At 34.4% G+C, this 21,029-nt stretch overlaps 3 protein-coding genes across 8 annotated transcripts in view; 1 reads left to right on the forward strand and 2 right to left on the reverse strand.

Moving 5' to 3' along the window:
- LOC137490010 (uncharacterized) overlaps nucleotides 1–21,029 on the forward strand; it is a 692,802-nt gene that overhangs the window by 370,602 nt on the left and 301,171 nt on the right. The gene's annotated exons all lie outside the window — the stretch shown is intronic.
- Nucleotides 290–2,331, reverse strand: si:ch211-145b13.6. Its single transcript, XM_009291602.4, has 5 exons — nucleotides 2,287–2,331; nucleotides 1,914–1,989; nucleotides 1,570–1,816; nucleotides 1,095–1,467; nucleotides 290–530 (listed from the first exon to the last, which is right to left on the reverse strand). Exons 2-5 carry the CDS (start codon nucleotides 1,953–1,955, stop codon nucleotides 419–421), a joined length of 774 nt encoding a protein of 257 aa, XP_009289877.1. The 5' UTR covers nucleotides 1,956–1,989; nucleotides 2,287–2,331; the 3' UTR covers nucleotides 290–418.
- On the reverse strand, nucleotides 11,123–20,584 carry gpank1 (G patch domain and ankyrin repeats 1). 3 transcript variants are annotated; one of them, NM_001327760.1, is made up of 5 exons: nucleotides 20,526–20,584; nucleotides 19,750–20,007; nucleotides 17,645–17,916; nucleotides 14,788–14,903; nucleotides 11,123–11,719 (listed from the first exon to the last, which is right to left on the reverse strand). In NM_001327760.1, exons 2-5 carry the CDS (start codon nucleotides 19,940–19,942, stop codon nucleotides 11,269–11,271), a joined length of 1,032 nt encoding a protein of 343 aa, NP_001314689.1. In that variant the 5' UTR covers nucleotides 19,943–20,007; nucleotides 20,526–20,584; the 3' UTR covers nucleotides 11,123–11,268. The 3 variants fall into 3 exon arrangements, with proteins under 3 accessions (NP_001314689.1, NP_001314690.1, NP_001099173.2); NM_001327761.1 differs by having other exon boundaries at nucleotides 20,491–20,560; NM_001105703.2 differs by lacking the exon at nucleotides 11,123–11,719 and having other exon boundaries at nucleotides 14,115–14,903; nucleotides 20,491–20,565.

A 21,029-nucleotide genomic window follows, 5' to 3' on the forward strand; every position in this document is an offset into this window, starting at 1 on the left:
ACTTTTTCATTTAGTGGCTAATTCGTATGAATTCGTACGATCTAATTCGTACAATTTAGTACGATTTGCTTATCCCCCAATGACGGTTGGGGTTAGGGGTGGGGTCAGGTGCCACGCCTCTTTTTAAAAATCGTACCATTTCCTACGACTGAACTCGTACGAACTAAACTGGCAAAACGTAAAATACTCACGTTTTCTCGTGAGATCAGGCTGATAATTTCATATTCATGTAGTTAGTTATTTTAGGCCACAATTTGATGTAAGTAAAATGAAAACAGTGGGGGAAAAATGCATTTAAAACAAAGTAATCTTTTATTGTGATAAATTCTTCCAAAATCAAAGAACAATTTTCAAAAACAACTTTTACTTTTCCATACATGATGCATTATTGTGAACATAAAGAGCAGTGAAGAGTATATTACATTGTCAGTGTGAAGACGTACACCACTAGTAAAGAAGCCATCATATTCAGAAGACTAGAACTCAGGAAACTTGAAGATGATTCTTTAGATTCGTCTGGTTTGGACATGCTTCAGATAGGGAAAAAATAAATAAATAAATAAAGTTAGTCAATTTATTTTATACCTGCTTAGGGTTTCACAAATAAAGTAGTGATTCATAGCTGGGTACAAACTAACACTCGTCAGTTGGTTTAAAAATGACCACACATGCTAGCAGAACAAAACTTATAGAATAGAATATTTACTAATTGCCTTATCAACACTGGGATAATTGTGCTAAATTTCTGGCTTTTAATGTTTGTTTAAAATGAGACTAATCTATTATTTAATTTTTAGTCTGTTATATGACAGTTAAGACAGTCATTTAATGCCTCACTAACCAGCAGAAAACTAGTTGTACATTTCATTTGTGCAGTAAGGAAAATTTGTTGCTATGTGTTACATTCTGCCCCTTAAGCAGAATTATTAGAAGCATGTTATTATGACAATAGCTATATTACAAAAGTAATGATCTATTAGTTAATATTAGGCTATGTATTTACCAACATGTGCAAACAATAAAGAGTACATTTATTAAAGGATTTATTAACCTCTGTTAATGTTAAAGGAAAATAAAGTCTCTCTCCCACTTACCTGCTGACAAGGCTGCTGCAGTCAGACTTACTTTGAAACTCTGAATGTTTTAAGGTGATGTGTTTATAGTTATCGTTGCTATTGTGAACCGTTTCGATGTTTTCAACAGTGAAAACTTCAGTGGGAGATATTAGTAGATCCATTTCCTCGGAGTTACACCCATTAGAATCAAGTTTGATGGCAGAACAGGAATTGATGCTGAAAACGGTGCCAAGGTCATCGCTCACTTCTGCATCTTCAGTTGCATCAGTGAATTTCAGCTTTGCTGGGAAAAAACTCTTAAATCGCACTTTCTTCCCGATTTCTGTCTTATATTCTTCTTCTGCACCAGAGTACACTGTTGTGCAATTGTTTTTTATGAGACTCATGGCATCTGTCAATAGGAAGAAAACAGATTTGAAAGCAAACTCGTCTTGGTAAGTTGAAACGCCTGTGCTTTTGCTATAAATCGTATTAAAATTTTTACGAAATTTACTATCTGCTACATAGCCCTGCAGTGCAGTCATGTGCTCTGATGTTGCTCCTGGAATAGGTTTTGTGCACGGACGACTGTTTTTCCACATAGATAGGAAACCTGTGCTGTTGTTAATCTCTGTCTGCAGTAAACCTCCGGGTTTTGTGACCATTTGTAGCATCTCTTTCCGACAATTGTAGAAAGAGTAATCAGGAGCTTCAGGAAACATGCCCATCTCTATCACCTTCCCAGTTATCTGCACCATTATCTGAAAGCATTGAGTAAATTACAAGCTTTTTTATAATTAGTGAAAACAATTATGCAGTTAAACAATTCAAAGTAGAGATATTAAATGCAGATCTTACAGTGCTCAAGAGCACCAGGAGATATGCAGGAAGCCTTTCCATTGTATTAGTTGGTTGTACAGCTATGTGCACAAGTCTGGGCAAAGACGGTAGCATGGACAACAAGTTAATACTTAAAAGTTGACTAATACATCCTTGTCAAAGTAATTTTAAAAATACTGTTTTTTTTTCTTTTTACCACAGAAAAGAACTCTTAAAAATAACTACATATAGAAATAGTATTAACTAACCACTTCAAATCATGATGTTAGCTGTTGTGCGTTTGATAAATTAACATTTATCAGTAACATCTATGTCTGTATTTGAATAGCATTTGGTCACTGCATTACCTTAAAAGAGAGAAAGAGAAACAAAAAAAAAGAACTGCACTCACCGTCTTAAGGTGCTTGGTAGAATGTCAGCTAAACGTGAATAAGGCAGAGCAGATCGGCATGAGTGCTCACAGATAGATTTAAAAAATAAAAAAAACAGGAAAGCCCTGCCTTTTCCTTCCTGCCCTCAGTCACTTCAATGATCAGGAATTAGAAGCACACAGCAAAATAATAATAGAAGAATTACATTGTTTAAAAGCTGGAATTAAAACAAAGGTAAAAAAAAATAAAACAATTAGGTGTTATGTTGTTAGGAATGGTGGATTTGAATAAAAAAAAAGTAAAAAAAAACATAGCAGCAAGTATTTCATAATTTGTAGTTTCACTTTTATCTAAAATAAGTCATGAATTGATAAAAATCTAAAATCCATACTTTATATTCTTTAACGTGTATTTCAGAAGGTCAAATGTTTATAGAAGAATCCGACTATTATCCAGAGTATTTGGTTTGGAAGTGAATTATTTTGTTGTAAAAATATATTTAGGTTGGCGATGGCTTAAATGGTTTTGTAATATATAGACTTTACGTGGAAATTCTTGTGAGTTTATTGAAATTTCCTTAATGTGCAGTAGCACATATCACAGTTCCTGCATTTATCACAGTCTACCACAAACTGTCTGCTACATAAACATACTCTTGCTTTTAACCTCTTCTGTTCTGCAGCTTTTTTTTTCTTGTATAATTTTCTACCCAAGGGCGTCATGGTGGCTAAGTGGGTAGCAGAATCGCCTCATAGCAAGAAGGTTGCTGGTTCGAACCCTGGCTGGGTCACTTGGCATTTCTGTGTAGAGTATGCATATTCTCCATGCGTCCAGGTGGATTTCCTCCGGGTGCTCCGGTTTCCCACACAGTCCAAAGACATGCGCAATAGGTAAACTGGATAAGCTAAATAGGCCGTAGTGTATGTGTGCGGGTGCGGGAGTGTATGGGTGTTTCCCAGTTTTGGGTCGTGGCTGGAAGGGCATCCACTATATAAAACATATGCTGGATAAGTTAGAGGTTCATTTCACTGTGGCGACCCCTCATTATTAAAGGGACTAAGTCAAAAAGAAAATGAATGAACGAATGAATGAATTTTTTACCCAATTTTAAAGTATCACTGATCTTTTTAATGAAGTTTATTATATTATAATATTTTATTAAAGTATCAAAATCTCATTGTCGTTTAACAGAAAACTTTTTGAAATTACACTATATAAAAATGAGAGCAATATTCAGTATTTCTTGTTTTGTTTTTTTTTAATTAAAATTTTTTTACAAACAAATCGTATATCCCTTGCACAACACAGCTACAGATGGAAGTGGCTGAGCAAATAGATGAACAAGATAGCAGAACAAAAATGCAAGATATGCAAAATGCAGTTACAGCCAGAGGCCATTTCAAAAATGAAGGGGGAGAGACAGATGATTATTAGGACTTTTAAAACGTCATTGTCAAATCACATTATAGCCTTGATCTCACTGAAGAAACTATTGGGTTTAGAATACCAAAGTTTTCTTTATTGTTTTCTGGGCACCGACATCTCGACCTGGACTTTCAAAATCAAGGCCAAGGTAAAGAAAGCCTAGCAACAACTGCATTTCCTGTGGGTTAGGAAAAAAACAACTTGGACAAGAAACTGCTGCTGGCTTTCTATCATGCCTCTGTGTAGAGTACACTGACATACTGCCTTGGTATATATGTGGTATGCATGCTACACAGTTGAGGACAGGAAAACTGTGCAGAGGGATGAATGCAAACCAAAAATCATTGGCTACCCTCTGCCGTCCCTGGAGGCCATTGCCCACTGTATCGGCAAAATCAAGGCCATCGCAGGATACTCCTCACATCCTGCCCATTACTGGTTTGACCCGTTTCCTTCAAGACAGTGCTTCGGGTCAACAAATTCTCACACCACCAGACTTACAAACTGATTTTTTACTCTGGACCAATCAAACTGCAAACCACTAAACATACACATAAAAAAGTTTGAGGTGACAATGACATCATAAAAATTGTCAATCCATATCGGCAGAAGTAACAAATGCTTATTCATTCATTCACTTTCTTTTCGGCTCTGTCCTTTTTAATCAGGGGTCGCCACAGAGGAATGAACCGCCAACTTATTCAGCATATGTTTTACACAACAGATGACCTTCCAGCTGCAAACCATCACTGGGAAACACCCATACACTCTCATTCACACACATACACTACAGACAATTTAGCCTACCTAATTTACCTATAGCACATCTTTGGAAACCAGAGCACCCGGAGGAAACCCACTCCAACACAAGGAGAACATGCAAACTCTACACAGAAATGCCAACTGACCCAGCCGAGGCTCAAACCAGCGACCTTGCTGTGAGGTGACAGGGCTTCACACTGCACCAACATGCTGCCCCACAAATGCTTATATCTTCAAATTTTTTTTTTTCATTGTTTTAAAGCACATTGTTTTACTCATTGTTTTAAAAAAACTGTGGGGAAATATGCCCATGGCTAGTGTTGCAGGCTCAATACTATAAGGCAACCTCTCATTCAACTAACTGATCTATGAGGGGATCAGAGGTGTAAAAAGTGGTGAAAAGTACAAATCCTAAATTAAAATTTTACTCAATTACTCTTATACTCTTAATCAAGTACAATTGACTGACCAGAAACAGATAAAAAAACATTTTACCAAAATAAATTGTTCATGAGGATTAAAAGTAAAGGCAACAGCAAGACTTAAACACTAAATATTGTGTAAGCTTTTAATCTCCCACAACAAAAAAATGAATGCAATGTTTTATCCTGCTATAGAACTCTGTATAAAACTGTATTTAACTATTAAACTAACACACCTAATGCTGACATGCAGCATGCAACTCAAATATGTAAAACCTCTGATGTAACTTTAGCAAAAGCTGATTTTTAGAATCATAAATAAATATTATATTTAATATTATAATTTAAAACTTAACTCTTAATATATAAATATTAAGAGTTAAGCAGAGCTCTTTGGGGACTGAAAAAGGAGTATACTGTACATTTCATCTCCTTAGAATTCTAAGGTTATCTGACATTTTTTGTCAAAATTGAGTTTATTAATTAAAAATTTTCTTATTAAATGACATTATGGGATGTTTTTAAAAGTTTTTTACATTTAAAGACTTTATTTAAAAAACAAATTTTACAAACTAATTGTTTGCTATATGGAATGAAAAAACTTTGAAGCTCAATATCTCAAAATCATTCAAAACGCAGATAGAAATTGTAAAAAGTGCTACACTCACAAAGTTGGTTCTATCTACTTTAAATAATTGCAATCTAGTTAATTTTATTTGTTTTATACCAAAAAAATAAAATTTGCTTCCTCTTTACTTAAAATATATCAGTTTTTATATAACTGTATATTTTAAATAAAACTAATGCAATTTATTTGAGTAGATTTTTGTACGTGGTTATTGTGTAGAATAAATGCTATAAAAGTGAGTTGACACAGACAATTTATTAGAGCAGATGTCGATGTGGGCAGGTGTTCATAAAACGTGATTTTAATAGTTTGGCGTGACTCCTTTTTCATTGCTCGGGATTTAGCAGGCAGACGCAGCTTCTGCAATGGTCGACATTAACTGCTCCCAGCAGCGGATCTGATTAACACGGTAAGTTGCAAATTTAGCCGAATGATAATTGTAAAGTCATGCAAAACTGCTGTCTTCGCTAGGCAGGTGAGGTTTTAGCTTTGTAAATTGTACTGTAGCCTCAGGTATGTTAACAGTTAGACTGCTCTCACATGGAAAGCTAAGTTGGCTAACGCTAACCAACGCTAGTTTATACTAACGATTAAAAGTGATATTATTGAGAAAAATAGTGAAAGTAGTTTTAAAACACTTAGTAGGTAAAACTAACGTTGCAGAACCGATTAACAAGGTCACTGGTGGGCGGTCGGGGTGTGGGGGTTCAGTTTGTTAGCGCTAACTTAGCTAAAGTTAGCTCACCTAAGTTATAGCAGCACATTAAGGATGGATATTAAATTCAGAAACGTATGCAACAGTTAAGTAGTTTGTGTTTAACGTAAGAGAAAGTATAACTTAAAGTTTGTGTTTTAGAGATTTAGTCCATAAGTTTTTTAATGCTGCATAGTGAATAAATTACAGATTTACAATTTATTTTAACTTAAATTACATTTACTACTGATGTTTACAGAACCATTTAAATTGTATGCACCTCATTCTAAAATGCATGTTCTTGGTCTTTAGATACCAAAGTGATTTTGTTACCTGTGGATCTTCAAACTTCACATCCAGGTAAGAAAAACATTAGATACAATTACAGCTATAATTATTTGCAGGTAAGTAAAACATTGGTAAAATTGCAAACAATAGTGGGCTCCATAGAATTAACTTAAATTTGATATCTGAAGATTTTTTTTATGTGTGCAACAGTAAAAACAGTATAAAAATATCCTAATGCAGTTTCTTATTATCTGTCAGTCTTTCAATAAAGCTAACTGATAATACTGAATCACTGAACTGTCATTTGCCAGTGACATTAAATTTGAAGAAAAAGTCAATTAAATGTAGCTTTAGCAAAAATTTAATGTAAACCTTAATGTAATGTGTAAAATGGCAATGTATTTATTTATTTATTTAATAAAATTTGTATTATGACGTGCAAAGTTTGGTGCAAAATGAAGATGACAATTAAATTATAGAATTTGTATTCTATAATTTTCTTATAGCCGTTTTCAAACAGTTTTAATATCTAAATTAAATACACATTCTTATGCTTTATAAGTTGCCAAAATAAACAAAAAAATGTAATACCTAAATTTTAACAATTCTGTGATTGACAGGAAACCACAATGACATGCACTGTTACACTGAGTAAAATCACAGTTTTCTTTAAAATTTGATAACTAAAAACACCTGGAATAATGTAATTACACAACCTCTATAACCTTTTTTTATTTTTTAAATAAAAGTTAGGTAATTTTAACTAAGGTAATTTTTAACTGATAAACTAAGGTGTTTCATCCATGCATCATTCTCACTGGACTTTTGTAACTTCACTTGTAGTTATTTTCTATTTAGTATTTAGCTATTTAATGTTGTTTGGTAGCAACCACCTGAACTCCTGTTTCTTTTTGTCTCTACCAATAGAGTTGTGAGGAATCAGAGGTGCATGCGGCTGCCCACGGGAAAAATTTGCCATCAGCCCAACACAGTTTGGATTATCATAGGACTGTCAGAGGTTTGCCAAACCTGTCAAATGCATGATGGCTCCTGTTTGGACTTACCGATGTCCTCGACTTCAAGTATCCATCAAAACTGTATACATTTAAGATGTATTAGAGACTCTTTGTGGGACTGGACATTATGCATCCAAAATCTTCATCAAAATATGCAAATCTCCTCACTGAGTTGCCTTGGATGATTTCTCAATAGGATCTGGTATTATTAATGTTTTTATTTATGTATTGTGTACGTGTAGCCACATTAATGGCCTATTTTGTAGTCACTATTAAAAGGAACATTGATTGATATTGAATACATGTTATGGTCTTTAATCCATCTTCCCATTCTTATTTAATTGTTATTGACAGGAAAGTCTGTTTATCTGTGTTTACTAGTGTATATTGTGCTTACAATATAGAAACGAAGATTTATTTTCTGAGGTTACAGCCAGAAGTCAATTAAATTTGTTTTAAATGACATATGCATGGTTAATTTTATTTAGATCATTAAGTTCATAATACTTAATTAAAATGAGTACAGTCAACATATAGCAATGTATAAGTAAGTTAGGTTTAACAAAAAAAGTAAGTTTATCTGATTTAAGTAATTTTAGAAATATTATTTGGCTCAACTTAATTTTATTGCATTTGTTTTAAGCAATGTTTTAGTGTTTAAAATACTTAAAAAAGGCTGGAAGTTGAATCAACCTAAAACGTCCGATGCAACCACTTGCCTCACTTTTTATAAGTTAGATCTAAGTAACATTTTTTACAGTGAAGGTGACGATTTAATCTTGAATACCACACAGGCACACACTATGTTTTTTTTGTTTTTCTTTTTTGCTAAGTTGATGTCTCGTTTCTGTGGCTGATTTTGGACAGCATTCGCAGCTGAATCACATTCCTCCTCCATTTTCTTCCACTGACTGATTGTTAAGCATTGCATTCCATTCGGAAGGGTTCATCTCTATATCCTAATCCCAATAGTCCCATTAAGATTTTTTTTTATTGGCTAAAGAGTGACTTGATGACCTCCAATGACTTGGCTAATTAACCTCACTTGCCTAGTTAACCCAAAAAAAAAACTAGTTAAACCATTAAGCTGTACTTTAACCCGAATACATTTATCTTGCAAAATAACTTCTTGTCATTAACATTTATTTGGGAATCTTTTTTTTAAACAGCATTTGAAAATTAATTTTTAAGAATTACTATTACTAAAAGAATTACTAGTACCTTTGTCTTCAACTTTATATAAATAAATAAAGAATAAACCATCATTGATGTATTTTTAAACGAATATCTCACCTTTCATTCTTTGCTTTATACAAACTCATCTGTTGCATTGCATTGATGGCGTGGATTTTCTGATCTATGTCCGCTTCAGGATGGAGTAACACATATCCTTCCTTATGCCTTTATTATTATTAATAAAGTTGAACGCTTAACAGCCTAGATTATAATGAACTTAATTTCATCTTCAGAGAAAAACTGGAATAATATGGGGGTGATTGTTTTTCTGTATGCCAAATATGTTTCCTTAGGATCTATCCAGCGAGGTCATGAAGACCTCTTGAGTGGACCTAAACTCTTGAAGAATTGGAAACAACTGTTCTTATTGTTATTTGCTACTTGTTAATTATCTCTAAAGTGATATTTGCCATTTTAAGAGTTAAATCTTTTAAAGCTAATACCTTTGTATGTAAGCTGCCAGTTTGGTTGTGGATTATACCAGTTTTAATAAACACAGCTGAGAGTACAATCAGCCTTGAGTTAGAAACAGATTGTACTTTGAGGTTGTGTGTGTTCTATTCAATTGTGGATTCATTTACAGGTCTGGGGTCAGCTTTGAACAGATATTGAGATATCGTTTAGAATTGTATGCACGCACCCATGTGGAAATTTTCTTCCACCTATATAAATGATGCCGTTTATGACGTTATGTGAGAGTATAATAGTTGATGTTTTGTGATTGTAAGCAGAGCGGCCTGCGAACTCCTTGTGAGTGTTGAATCTGGCTTCTGCTGATGAAACTGCAAACTGTCTTCAGTAAACTTTCTTTAATTAAATCTCTGACTCCGGCTATTTTTCATCTGACAGACTGCTCATTTTTGGATTCAAACTGTAAATATCCCTACAGCATAAATACATCACATACAGTGCATCCAGATGGTATTCATAGCACTTTACTTTTTCGACATTTTTTTTGTTACAGCCTTTTCCCAAAATGGATTATTTCCTAAAAATTCTACACACAATACCCCATAATGACAATGCGAAAAAAAAAAAAAAAAAAATATATATATATATATATATATATATATATATATATATATATATATATATATATATATATATATATATATATATTGTTGCAAATTTATTAAAAACACGAAACCAGAAAAATCCCATGTACAAAAGTATTCACATAAGTATTGCCGTAAAGCTCTAAATTGAGCTCAGGTACATTCTGTTTCCACTGATCATTCTTGAGATGTCAGTGGAAAGAGATTTAGCAGCTTAATTGTTCACCTGTGGTAAATTCAGATGATTGGACATATTTTGAAAAGGCATACACCTGTCTATATAAGGTCCCAGAGTTGACAGTGCATGTCAAAGCACAAACCAATCATGAAGACAAAGAAATTGTCTGTAGACCTCTTCGAGACGATCCTGTCTCGGCACAAGCCTGGGGAAGGTTATAGAACAATTTCTGTTGCTCTAAAAGTTCCAACAAGCACAGTGGCCTCCATCATCTGTAAGTGGAAGATGTTTGGAACCACCAGGACTCTTCCTAGAGCTGGCTGGCCATCTAAGCTGTGTGATGGAGGGAGAAGTCCTTAGAAGGCCTTAGTCAGGGAGGTGATCAATATCCTGATGGTCACTCTGTCTGAGCTTCAGCATTCTTCTGTGGAGAGAGGACAACCTTGCAAAGGGACAACCATCTGTGTAGCAATCCACCAATCAGGCCTGTGGTAGAGTGGCTAAATGAAAGCCACTTCCTGCCTGGAATTTGCCAAAAGGCATCTGAGGGACTCTCTGACCATAAGAAACTAAATTCTCTTGAATGAAGAGACTAAAATTCAACTCTTTAAAGTGAATGCTAGGCATTACATTTGGAGAAAACCAGGCACAACTCGTCACCAGGTTAATACCATGCCTACAGTGAATGGCAGCATATGATCTCTGGAAAGATCTGAAAATGGCTGTACACCGTATACATCAGGTTGGATGCGAAGCGAGCTTGAGAGGTACTGCAAAGAGATTTGGGCAAAACTTCCCAACGGCCAAGTTTGCCAAGCTTGTAGCATCATGTTCAAAAAGACTTGAGGCAGTAATCTCTGCCAAAGGTGCATCAACAAAGTATTGAGCAAAGGCTATGTATACTCATGTATACATGATTTTTCAAGTTTTATATTTTTAATAAATTTGCAACCATTTCAAAAAATCTTTTTTTCACATTGTCATTGTGGGGTATTGTGTGTAGAATTTTGAGGAAATAAATTAATTGAATCCATTTTGAAATAAAGCTGTATCATAAAAAATGTGGAAAAAAGTGAAGGGCTATGAATACTTCCTGGATGCACTGTAAGTTAGACATGTCATTTTTGAAGTGAAGAATCAGGCACTTTAGTGTTTCAGCTAGAGACCCTATTGTATTTAATGGCTGAAAAACATTTCTTACTGTCAGGCAGCACCAGACAACTGAAGACTATTTCATTAAACTGACAACGTAATTATCTTTAAAAAATGTATGAAATATTGTTAAAGAGCATGGTAGGTCAAAAGTCAAAGTTAAACGAGGAACGGTAGTCTATCTCCCATCTCTTGTCTCTGTCTTCTTTCTTCTTAAGTTCTTTAGCACTGAGTGTGGACCCTCTCTCCTGTCTCAGTCTTTTCTCTTTAAATATGTGCCGCACTGCCTGAGGATCTTTGGGCTGGAAGTGAGTGACTTTGGGTTGCGGGGCAGTCCCATATCCCAGACCCGCCTGATCTCTCTTTAGTATCGTGCTTACTGGGTTTTTGCGGCCAGAGTGGCCAGGTCCAAGTCCAGAGGAAGGGTCCCACCCCAAGCGGAGCATCATTTTATAGCTGGTGCTGGATGAGGGCAGGCAGTATTGAGGGGTGGCTGGAGGATGAAGTTCACTGAATTGATGCAGTGTGGATCTGTTGTGGGTTTCAGTGCTGTCTGTGTAATGTACAGCACACACATTACACCACTGAGAAGTAACACTGTGGAAACAGACACAGATAGGAATTCTTAAAATAATGATTTTTTTTAACATGTTTCTCTTTTGTTTGACAACATTCTGTCAAATGTATATACAGTTGAAGTCAGAATTATTAGCCCCCGTGAATTATTAGCCCCCCTGTTTATAGTTTGACATGATGACAGTACATAATATTAGTCACTTGAAGTGACGTTTAAAGGCTTAACTAAGTAAATTAGGTTAACTAGGCAGGTTAGGCAAGTTATTGTATAATGATGGTTTGTAGACTACTGAAAAAAATATCGCTTAAGGGGGCTAATAATTTTGACCATAAAATGGTTTTTAAAAAATTAAAAGCTGCTTTTATTTTAGACAAAATAAAACTAATAAGACTTACTCCAGAAGACAAAATATTATCAGACATACTGTGAAAAATTCCTTGCTGTTAAAGTTCATTTAGGAAATATTTAAAAAGAAATTCAAATGGGGGCTAATAACTCTGACTTCAACTGTATGTGAAAATATAATCAGATAAAAAGTGACATATTTGACAACTGACATACTTAAGAGTAAATTAGTGAAACAGATGTGTGTGTCAAATAGGTTTCTGCAGGGTTCATCAAGCCAAGTGTAAGGCTTAATAACACATTTTAAAGACCATAATGAACACATTTATATAAAACTTATTCATGATGTTGGTCTTATTTGGAGTCGAAAAACAGCTCATTGGATTTGAATTGATAAAAGAACGAACTTCAAAAACATGCTATGGGATCATTTCAATAAGTTTTATAGCAGCGCTACATGATATTGAAAAACTAGACATTGCAATATTTTGTTTTTCTGCAACAATGCGATACTGAGAATATTTTCTCTAGATTAAACAACTGGATCTATTTAAAAAAAAAAAAAAAATATATATATATATATATATATATATATATATATATATAGAGAGAGAGAGAGAGAGAGAGAGAGAGAGAGAGAGAGAGAGAAATTGGAATTCATTTTGTAGGGCAGTTCATCTGCATCAAATATAATAAACCAACCACAAACGTTGATAAATACAATAGAGCAAATATAAAAATGGTTTTCTGGGAGTCTAGCAATATTCAGGCATAAATTGAATAATTAAATGTAAATTAACACTTTAAAGGGGGCGAAGTAGTGGCGCAGTAGGTAGTGCTGTCGCCTCACAGCAAGAAGATCGCTGAGTCGAACCTCGGCTCAGTTGGCGTTTCTTTGTGGAGTTTGCATGTTCTCCCTGTGTTCGCGTGGGATTTCTCTGTGTGCTCCGGTTTCCCCCACAGTCCAAAGACATGCGGTACAGGTGAATTGGGTAGGCTAAATTGTCCGTAGTTAATGAGTGTGTGTGTGAATATGTGTGTGTGGATGTTTCCCAGAGATGGGTTGCGGCTGGAAAGGCATCCGCTGCGTAAAAACTTGCTGGATAAGTTGGCGGTCCATTCCGCTGTGGCGACCACAGATAAATAAAGGGATTAAGCCGACAAGAAAATGAATGACAGAATGAATGAACACTTTATAGTGAATCTTCATGGTATATGCACATACATTTAACTATCAAAAGTTACAAACTATTTCTTGTGCCTATATTCTTTAAAGTGGCTTGAAATGCTCACACAGTCACGGGCCTTAAAAGCACTTGCAAAGGATAAACTAATTAGTAAATTTATGGTTAAAATTGGCAATGATTTAATTGGTAATCTTTTACTCAAACTCAGGTATTTTTCTCTATCAGAACAAAATAAAAGATATTTTGAAGAATGTTAGTAACAGGTAGCCAGTGTATAGTGGGAAAAATACTATGCAAATTAACCAGTTTCCAACATTTTTCATGAAAATCTTTTCATGCATACAACAAAGAAAGAACATGTTTGGATTGAGTGGATGGTGTGTAAAGGATAGAATTAGAAAATGTTCATTTTGGGTGAACTGTCCATTTAAGGCCTAAAATTTAGATTTTAAACTTATTGTGCATTTGCACCAGTGACAGCATAAAAGTAGATGTTTTTTATTTTTAATCTTCCTTTTATATGGAAGCTGATGGTGAGCTCCGGTGACGTAGTGGGTCTTGGACAATATGGTCATCAAGGAGAGTTGAAATCAGGTAAACTTGAGCTATGACACAGTTCAGCAGCGACCATTGAGAATGTAATAATCCACCTATTGAGAGGATTCCAGAGAATGCAGTGCAATAAACACTGGTTCTGACCACAATAGTTCCCAAGCTAACTGGCACAGGGTGTTAATTATTATTACTATGGCAGGTTTTCAAGTTTGTAATGCAGGATGCCCACAAATAATGTTAATGTGAAGTCCAAGGCTAGTAAATGTCTCCTATAAACAACATGTAGTAATTACAGTAGGGCTTAACCCTTAACACAAAAGCCTCATTATACAAACAGCTTTAATTGGTTTATTTCATTATTAAATATGAAAACATTCCAATCTTCAGAATTATAAAGGTAGGGAGGCCAGAACCAATGATGCTCTCATCAGCAGCAGCGTAAACTCACAGTGTTGTTGGCAGGGCGGCCACCATGAATTTTGACACTCCGATTGGACTTTAAGACCAGGGTTATTCAAAACACTTTGGTCAAAAAATAAAAAATAAAACTATATATATATGATGACTGGTGTCTGAAAAAAAGAAACATACACATTAGGTCTGATAAAGACCATCTAATCTATAAAATATCACTTGTGATGAGAACTTTTAGAGTTTAGGTTAGATTTTTAGAGCTATGTGTGCCTATTTTATGAGTTTTTTTTTGTAAGATCTAAATCAAATAATACTAACTAGTCGTTATATACAATTATTTTCATTAATATCAGTGTGTGTGTTGTTATTAATCTCACACACTGATGTTTAAGAAAATGACACTCTTGCTTTTTTTTTTTTTTACATTTTTCATAACCAGCATTTACTGCAATTATACGTTTGTCCTCTCAAAACCATTTTTTATATCAGCTCATCATAAAAGAAAAAACAATCACAGTCAAAATCAAAATTAAAGTATTATTTAAAAATGAACAATGTTTGGACATCTGCACACTAAATCATCTAACCTGTCTGCATTGTTTGTTATAGATGTGTTTGTGGTCTCTGGCACATTAAATTGCTCCAACTCCCTCACTACATCCTGATGACCGGCCTGCAGCGCCAGATCTCGAGCATCTCTGCCCTGTGAGAGAGAAAGAGAGAGAGCGTGAGAGTGAGAGAGAGAGAGAGAGAGAGAGAGAGAGAGTAGAAAAGAAAACAGGAAGACTCAAAAAAAGAGAGGAAATGAGACAATACAAGAAAAAAACGCATAATGTTTAGGAATTTCTTTGAAATCTCGTACATAAACACTGCATTGTCAGGAATATCAAGATACTGTCAAAAGTCTCCACAAAGTTAGCATTTTTTCATTTACCATTAAAGATTGTATCGGTTGGCTTAATTAGTTTAGTTTGAGACATTGTAATTTGCATAAATTGTCTAAATGCTTCACTGCCCTTGTGTTACATGTTCATGTTTTAGGTCCATTCAAAGCTCAAACAGGGTAAATATCATTGACGAACTTATCTGAAACAAAGCTGAAATGCATAAACATTAATAAAAAACAACAACAGACGAACCACTGAAGTCACATGAAATGTGTTGACCATATTTCTGGTTCTTTTTTGGGCCTCTGAATGTCTTGGAACTGTTACTCTCAATGGATAGTCAAAGGGCTCTTGGATTTCATCTAAAATATCTTAATTTGTGTTTCTTAAAATATCTTAAAATTGTGAGGACTGAATTAGGGTGAGTAATTTTGGAGACATTACCTATAAAACTCACGCAAACAAAAAACAAACAAAAAAAAAAAGGCTCAAATATTTTAATTTAGAAAAATAAAATCTAAAAACAATACAAAAGGCTAAACTTAAATTGTAACACTGAGGGAAAATATATAAAACTTTAAATAGTTACTTAAATAATCATAAAATACTAAACTAAATAGAAATTGAAAGATCTAAATTTGTAAAAAAAAATATTTATAAAACAAAAGGCCCATCAGGTGACGCAATGGCACAGCAGGTAGTGCTGTCGCATTACAGCAAGAAGGTCTGGTTCAAGTCTCAGCTGGGTCAGCTGGCATTTCTGTGTGGAGTTTGCATGTTCTCCCCGCATTCGCATGGGTTTCCTCTGGGTGCTCAGGTTACCCCCCACAGTCCAAAGACATGCGGTACAGGTGAATTGGGTAGGCTAAATTGTCCGTAGTGTATGAGTGTGAATGAGCGTATAGGGATGTTTCCCAGAGATGGGCTGCAGCTGAAAGGGCATCTGCTGCGTAAAACATGTGCTAGATAAGTTGGCGGTTCATTCCGGTGTGGCAATCCTGGATTAATAAAGGGACTTAGCCGAAAAGAAATAAATAAATGAATGAATGAATGAATAAACATTCTTCCACACAAAGAATGTAATTTGAAAATGTAACAATATAATGCCCACCAGTTTTGCCAGTATAGTGACTTGACAGTGACTTTAGTAGCCATTTCAAATTCATCTTGTGTGAAAAAAAGAAAACAATAAATGAAAAAGACTGGTAATCTGGGCGCATTACAATATAGTATGTTAGCACAGAGAATAAGAGTGAAGCAAACTAATTTAGAGGGCTAGCTCTAGGCTGAATGTGAATACATCATGAATGTGCTAGCAAGTGCATAATAACTTTTTAAGCGGGCTTTCTTAGCTTCTTTTCAGTGAAAGAAGTTGGCAACAGTATGCTCACACCAACCAACGATATGGATTTGTTTATTTTAAGCACACGTTGAGTCGTCATCTCTTGCTTTAAATGCTTGTGCTCTTTAATCTCTAAATGACTGTGATAATCTACACTGAAAAAAATTATTCAAAGATAATTCCTTAGATTTACTAAATTTTTTTACGTTAAGTGGTTGTAAACAATTTAATTGTGTTGAATTTAAACAAACAAATTAAGTTATACATTATTCAATTTAATTTGTTTGTTTAAATTCAACACAAATAAATTGTTTGCAACAGTTCTGCATGCAACACTTTTTTCAGTGTATATTTTACATTAACAGTTCATTAGTATCTCTATGATATCTTATGTGCTCTTATTATAGCTGCAGTGTGTATTTTCTTGCTGTCCCAGAATTGGAGTGATTATTACAACCCTATAATATTTTACAGTTTTTGCAACGGTTGATTCATTCCAGTGTGGTGACCCAGGATAAATCAGAGACTAAGCCGAAAGAAAATTAATGAATGAGTTATTGCAATGGTTATAATTCTTGATGAAAAAAAGGGCCATCAAAGTACTGACAATATTATAAAGCTCTCAGATGTGTGAATCATTTCTTTACTTACAATTAATCAAACTTCTCTCATAGAACTATTATTAATAAAAATAATAAACACAAATTCAGATCAGAAAAGGTGTTTTCTGTATGCAAATTATGTGGCAAAAATTTCATTTAAATGAAATTTCACAGTGAAAACACATCATACCTAAATGTACAACTGAAAAAAGCATTCATTTCAAACTAATCAGATATAATTTTAGCAGATTTGCCTCTAGATTGTCATGAAAATAGAATACGAAATCACCATTTCAATTTTAAAGAGATAATACATTGTAACAGTGACATTTTAATGAAATCAAATAATTTAGTTTCATTTTTCAATTCAATGTACTATAATAAGATTGTTAATCTGCCTTTTTATTTTTATAATTTTTCAGATTTATTTAATATTGGCAAAAATGATATCTATTACATATCTTTCACACCACATCTTTTATTTGATCTTATATTTCAGATAGGTGCAATTTGTAACCAAATATGCAAAGTCAACTGAAAAAGTACAATATTTTTTTATTCACAACTACAAATTGAAAGAGGCATAAAGATTTCAGGAGGAAATGTTATGTACCTGTTTGTCCACGACTCCAACCCAAGCGGCCCCATGCTCCAGGAGCAGCCGAACGGCTTCTGTTTGTCCTGCCTGACTCGCACACATCACACCTGTCCAGAAAAAATCATCCCGGAAGTTGACATCACAGCCACGTCGTAAGAGGTCTTTCAGGGCCCGAATGTTGCCTTCCTGGGCGCACTGCAGGAGTTTGTGTCCATCACGCTCCGTGCAAACTGGCTGCACAGTGGAAGCTTCTAGCCTTCTTGCTTCTCTTCTTCTTCGATTGGGTTCTTGTGTCAAAAGATATTGGAAGATCATGATAAATCTGTATAACAATGAGTGTTTTAAACGTCATTTTTTTAAACTAAACTTTAAGGAAAATAAATGACAGAGATTAAATGTATCAAAGAGGAAAAACACCAATTGTTAATCTACACTTACAGTTGAAGTCAGAATTATTAGCCCCCTTTAAATTTATTTTTCTTTTTTAAATATTTCCCAAATGATGTTTAACAGAGCAAGGAAATTTTCACAGTATGTCTGATGATGTTTTTTTTCTTTTCAGAGGATGTCTTATTTGTTTTATTTTAGCTAGAATAAAAGCAGTTTTAATAAAAATAAAGAAATAAATAATCATTTTAAGGACAAACTTATTAGCCCCTTTAAGCAAATTTTTTTGATAGTCTACAGAACAAACCATCGTTATACAATAACTTGCCTATTTACCCTAACCTGTAACCTAAGATAATTAACCTAGCTAAGTCTTTAAATGTCAGTTTAAGCTGTCTTGAAAATGTCTAGTAAAATATTATTTACTGTCATTATGGCAAATATAAAAAAACAGTTATTAGAGATGAGTTATAAAAACTATTATGTTTAGACGTGTTGAAAAAATCTTCTTTCGGTTTAACAGAAACTGTGAAAACAATAAACAGGGGGGCTAATTGTATATGTACTACACAAACTACAATTTTATATAGATTTTGCATGTTCTGTCAAATTTGTTTTGATGTAAAATTTTTATTAATCATGATACATTTGAAAAGCGTATGTTTTTTCGCTGTTCCTCTCTATACACACCAGGCAATTTTTTATAAACACTGCAATTCTGAGTGATCTACTCTCAGAGGACAGGGTATTTTTTTTAGTTTTTCTGATTCTTTTATTTGAGTTGACCATTATCAATTGAATAAATGTAACAATATGCTGTAGCAGTTGAAAATTAGATTTTTGTTTAACCAATTTACACATTGATGTAAAAGACACAACATGTAAGATTTTTTCTTAAATATATACAAAAACCACTAGAACAATGTTATGTATTAATTTTCCAGACTTATGTACTAACAATATCCCTAACATTTAGAAGTATGTTAAAGTCCAGAGAAATAAGCATTTTTAACTAGTGACACAGAACATGTCCTGTGTGGCCATGCTAATGGTTTCACACACCCTTAGTTTCCAGTTTGGTTTCACCAAGCACCAAAGATGTTTTAATATGGTGTGTGTTTTATTACACTGCACAATGCAGCTTTAGAACAGAATCTTAAAATGTTTTTAAGAAAAAAAAAAAAACATAAAAATTTTAATTTGAAAAAACAGCAATGTTTTTTATACCCACATGATCATGACCAGTAGAACCAGAAGCAGTCGACTCTGGAATAATAAAAGTTAACTTCGTTTGTGCCAAGTCATTTTACTTCAACGGCTTTTACTCTTAAGCCCTTAATGTTTTGGACAACAAACTTTTTTTAGTGGTCTAAGGCAGTGTATTAAAACTGTTTTCTATTGCCCACAAGCATTTTGCATGCTGTTTATGTGCCCCAGGAAGGGCCCCTCGTGTTCTAACCGGCTGCTGCTTTTCACGTTTTTGACCTTTGAATACTTTCTCTCACATGATTTCCACAGAAGTCCTGTAGAATGTAATAAAGACAAAAACTGTTTCCACACTCAGTCACAGCGTCATCAGTTGCGAATGCACACACTTGTGGCAAAATGAAATACTGTGTCATACAAAAAATCCAGTTAATTTAAGTTGTTGTGACTAAGAAAATTTTAAAAGACACTAAATTAAAATACATCAGTGCATAATCAAATATCAGATAGTAATTTGACAATTCTACCTGTTCGTCTTTTTGCTCTTCTACTTGCTGCTGCTTCTCCATCTCTTGGCCTTTCTCTATCTCTCTCTTGTAAGAGGCTTTGGTAAAAGTCTCTGGCCTCAACCCCAGAAATTGTTTGCTTGTCTTCTTTCTTTTTTTCTATCCAGAGCGTCTCCTCTTGTTTGGCTCTGGTGAAGTAGACTGGGTTGTTCATCTTTAACACTTTGCTATTAAATAGACAAATGAAAAATCCTACGACTGCAGCTCATGCCCAAGATACTAAAATCAAGAGGAGACAAAAAGAGGTCATTTTCATATCAGTTAAAAAGTAACCATCCATTAATTTACAGGGCAGTCTTTTTACGTTACTTAGATTCTGTCAATTGTGTCTTGAACGTGTATCCTAACATTTGTTTCTGTAATGTAATGATAACTGCCATCAAAGCTTATGTTTGTAGTTGCGTAATAAATGTTTAGTCGAACTATTAATGAGTCTGATCATTTTGTCAAAAAAAATGTCAACAGCTCTTACACAGTTAACGTTGTAACTATGAAATTCTGGTTTTCGGCTAAATGAATTTCTAGTCAATTAGGATAGTAAATGTCTAGGATTATGGTGTTACTGTAATCGAGATATGATGCATCCCACTTTACGCTGATACAATTATTAATACAGCCTTAAATCTATATAGTTACAACAATTATATCAAAGAAAAGATAAACACGTCCAAATTAAACCCAAGGTAATGAACACACACTTACGTCCAGTAAACCCAAGGTAATGAACACACACTTACGTCCAGTAAACACAACGCTCTCATTCTTGTGTCGATTTTTGACTATTACTTTGTAGCAGTGCCACCAACTGGTCTGGAGTGTGAAACTTTGCTTCTCTTGAAATCTCTTGATTTCTAAATTTGCATTGAAAACCTAATGTCTTCTTAAAATTAGGATTTACTGATATTTTATATAATTACCCTGCTGAAGAATCCAGCTTAGACCAGCCTATGATGGTTGGCTGGTTTTAGTTGGTCAACCAGCCTGGTTTTAGAAACAAGCCAAGCAAGACGTCTTGGGAGCCCAGCCAAAACCAGCTATGCCCAGCTTAAACCAGGCTGGTCAAGTTGGTTTTAGCTGGTCATTTTCCAGCCTGACCCACTAAGACCAGGCTAGAAATGCCTGGAAACCAGCCTGAAAATGGCCAAAACCCCTCCTAAAACCAGGCTGGTCAACCAGTTTAAACCGGCCAACATGCTAAAGTTCCCTACAATAAGGTTTGTTAACTAAAATAATTTAACAAC

Source organism: Danio rerio, chromosome 1 (genome assembly GCF_049306965.1).
Source record: "Danio rerio strain Tuebingen ecotype United States chromosome 1, GRCz12tu, whole genome shotgun sequence".
Classification (NCBI taxonomy): Eukaryota; Metazoa; Chordata; class Actinopteri; order Cypriniformes; family Danionidae; genus Danio; species Danio rerio.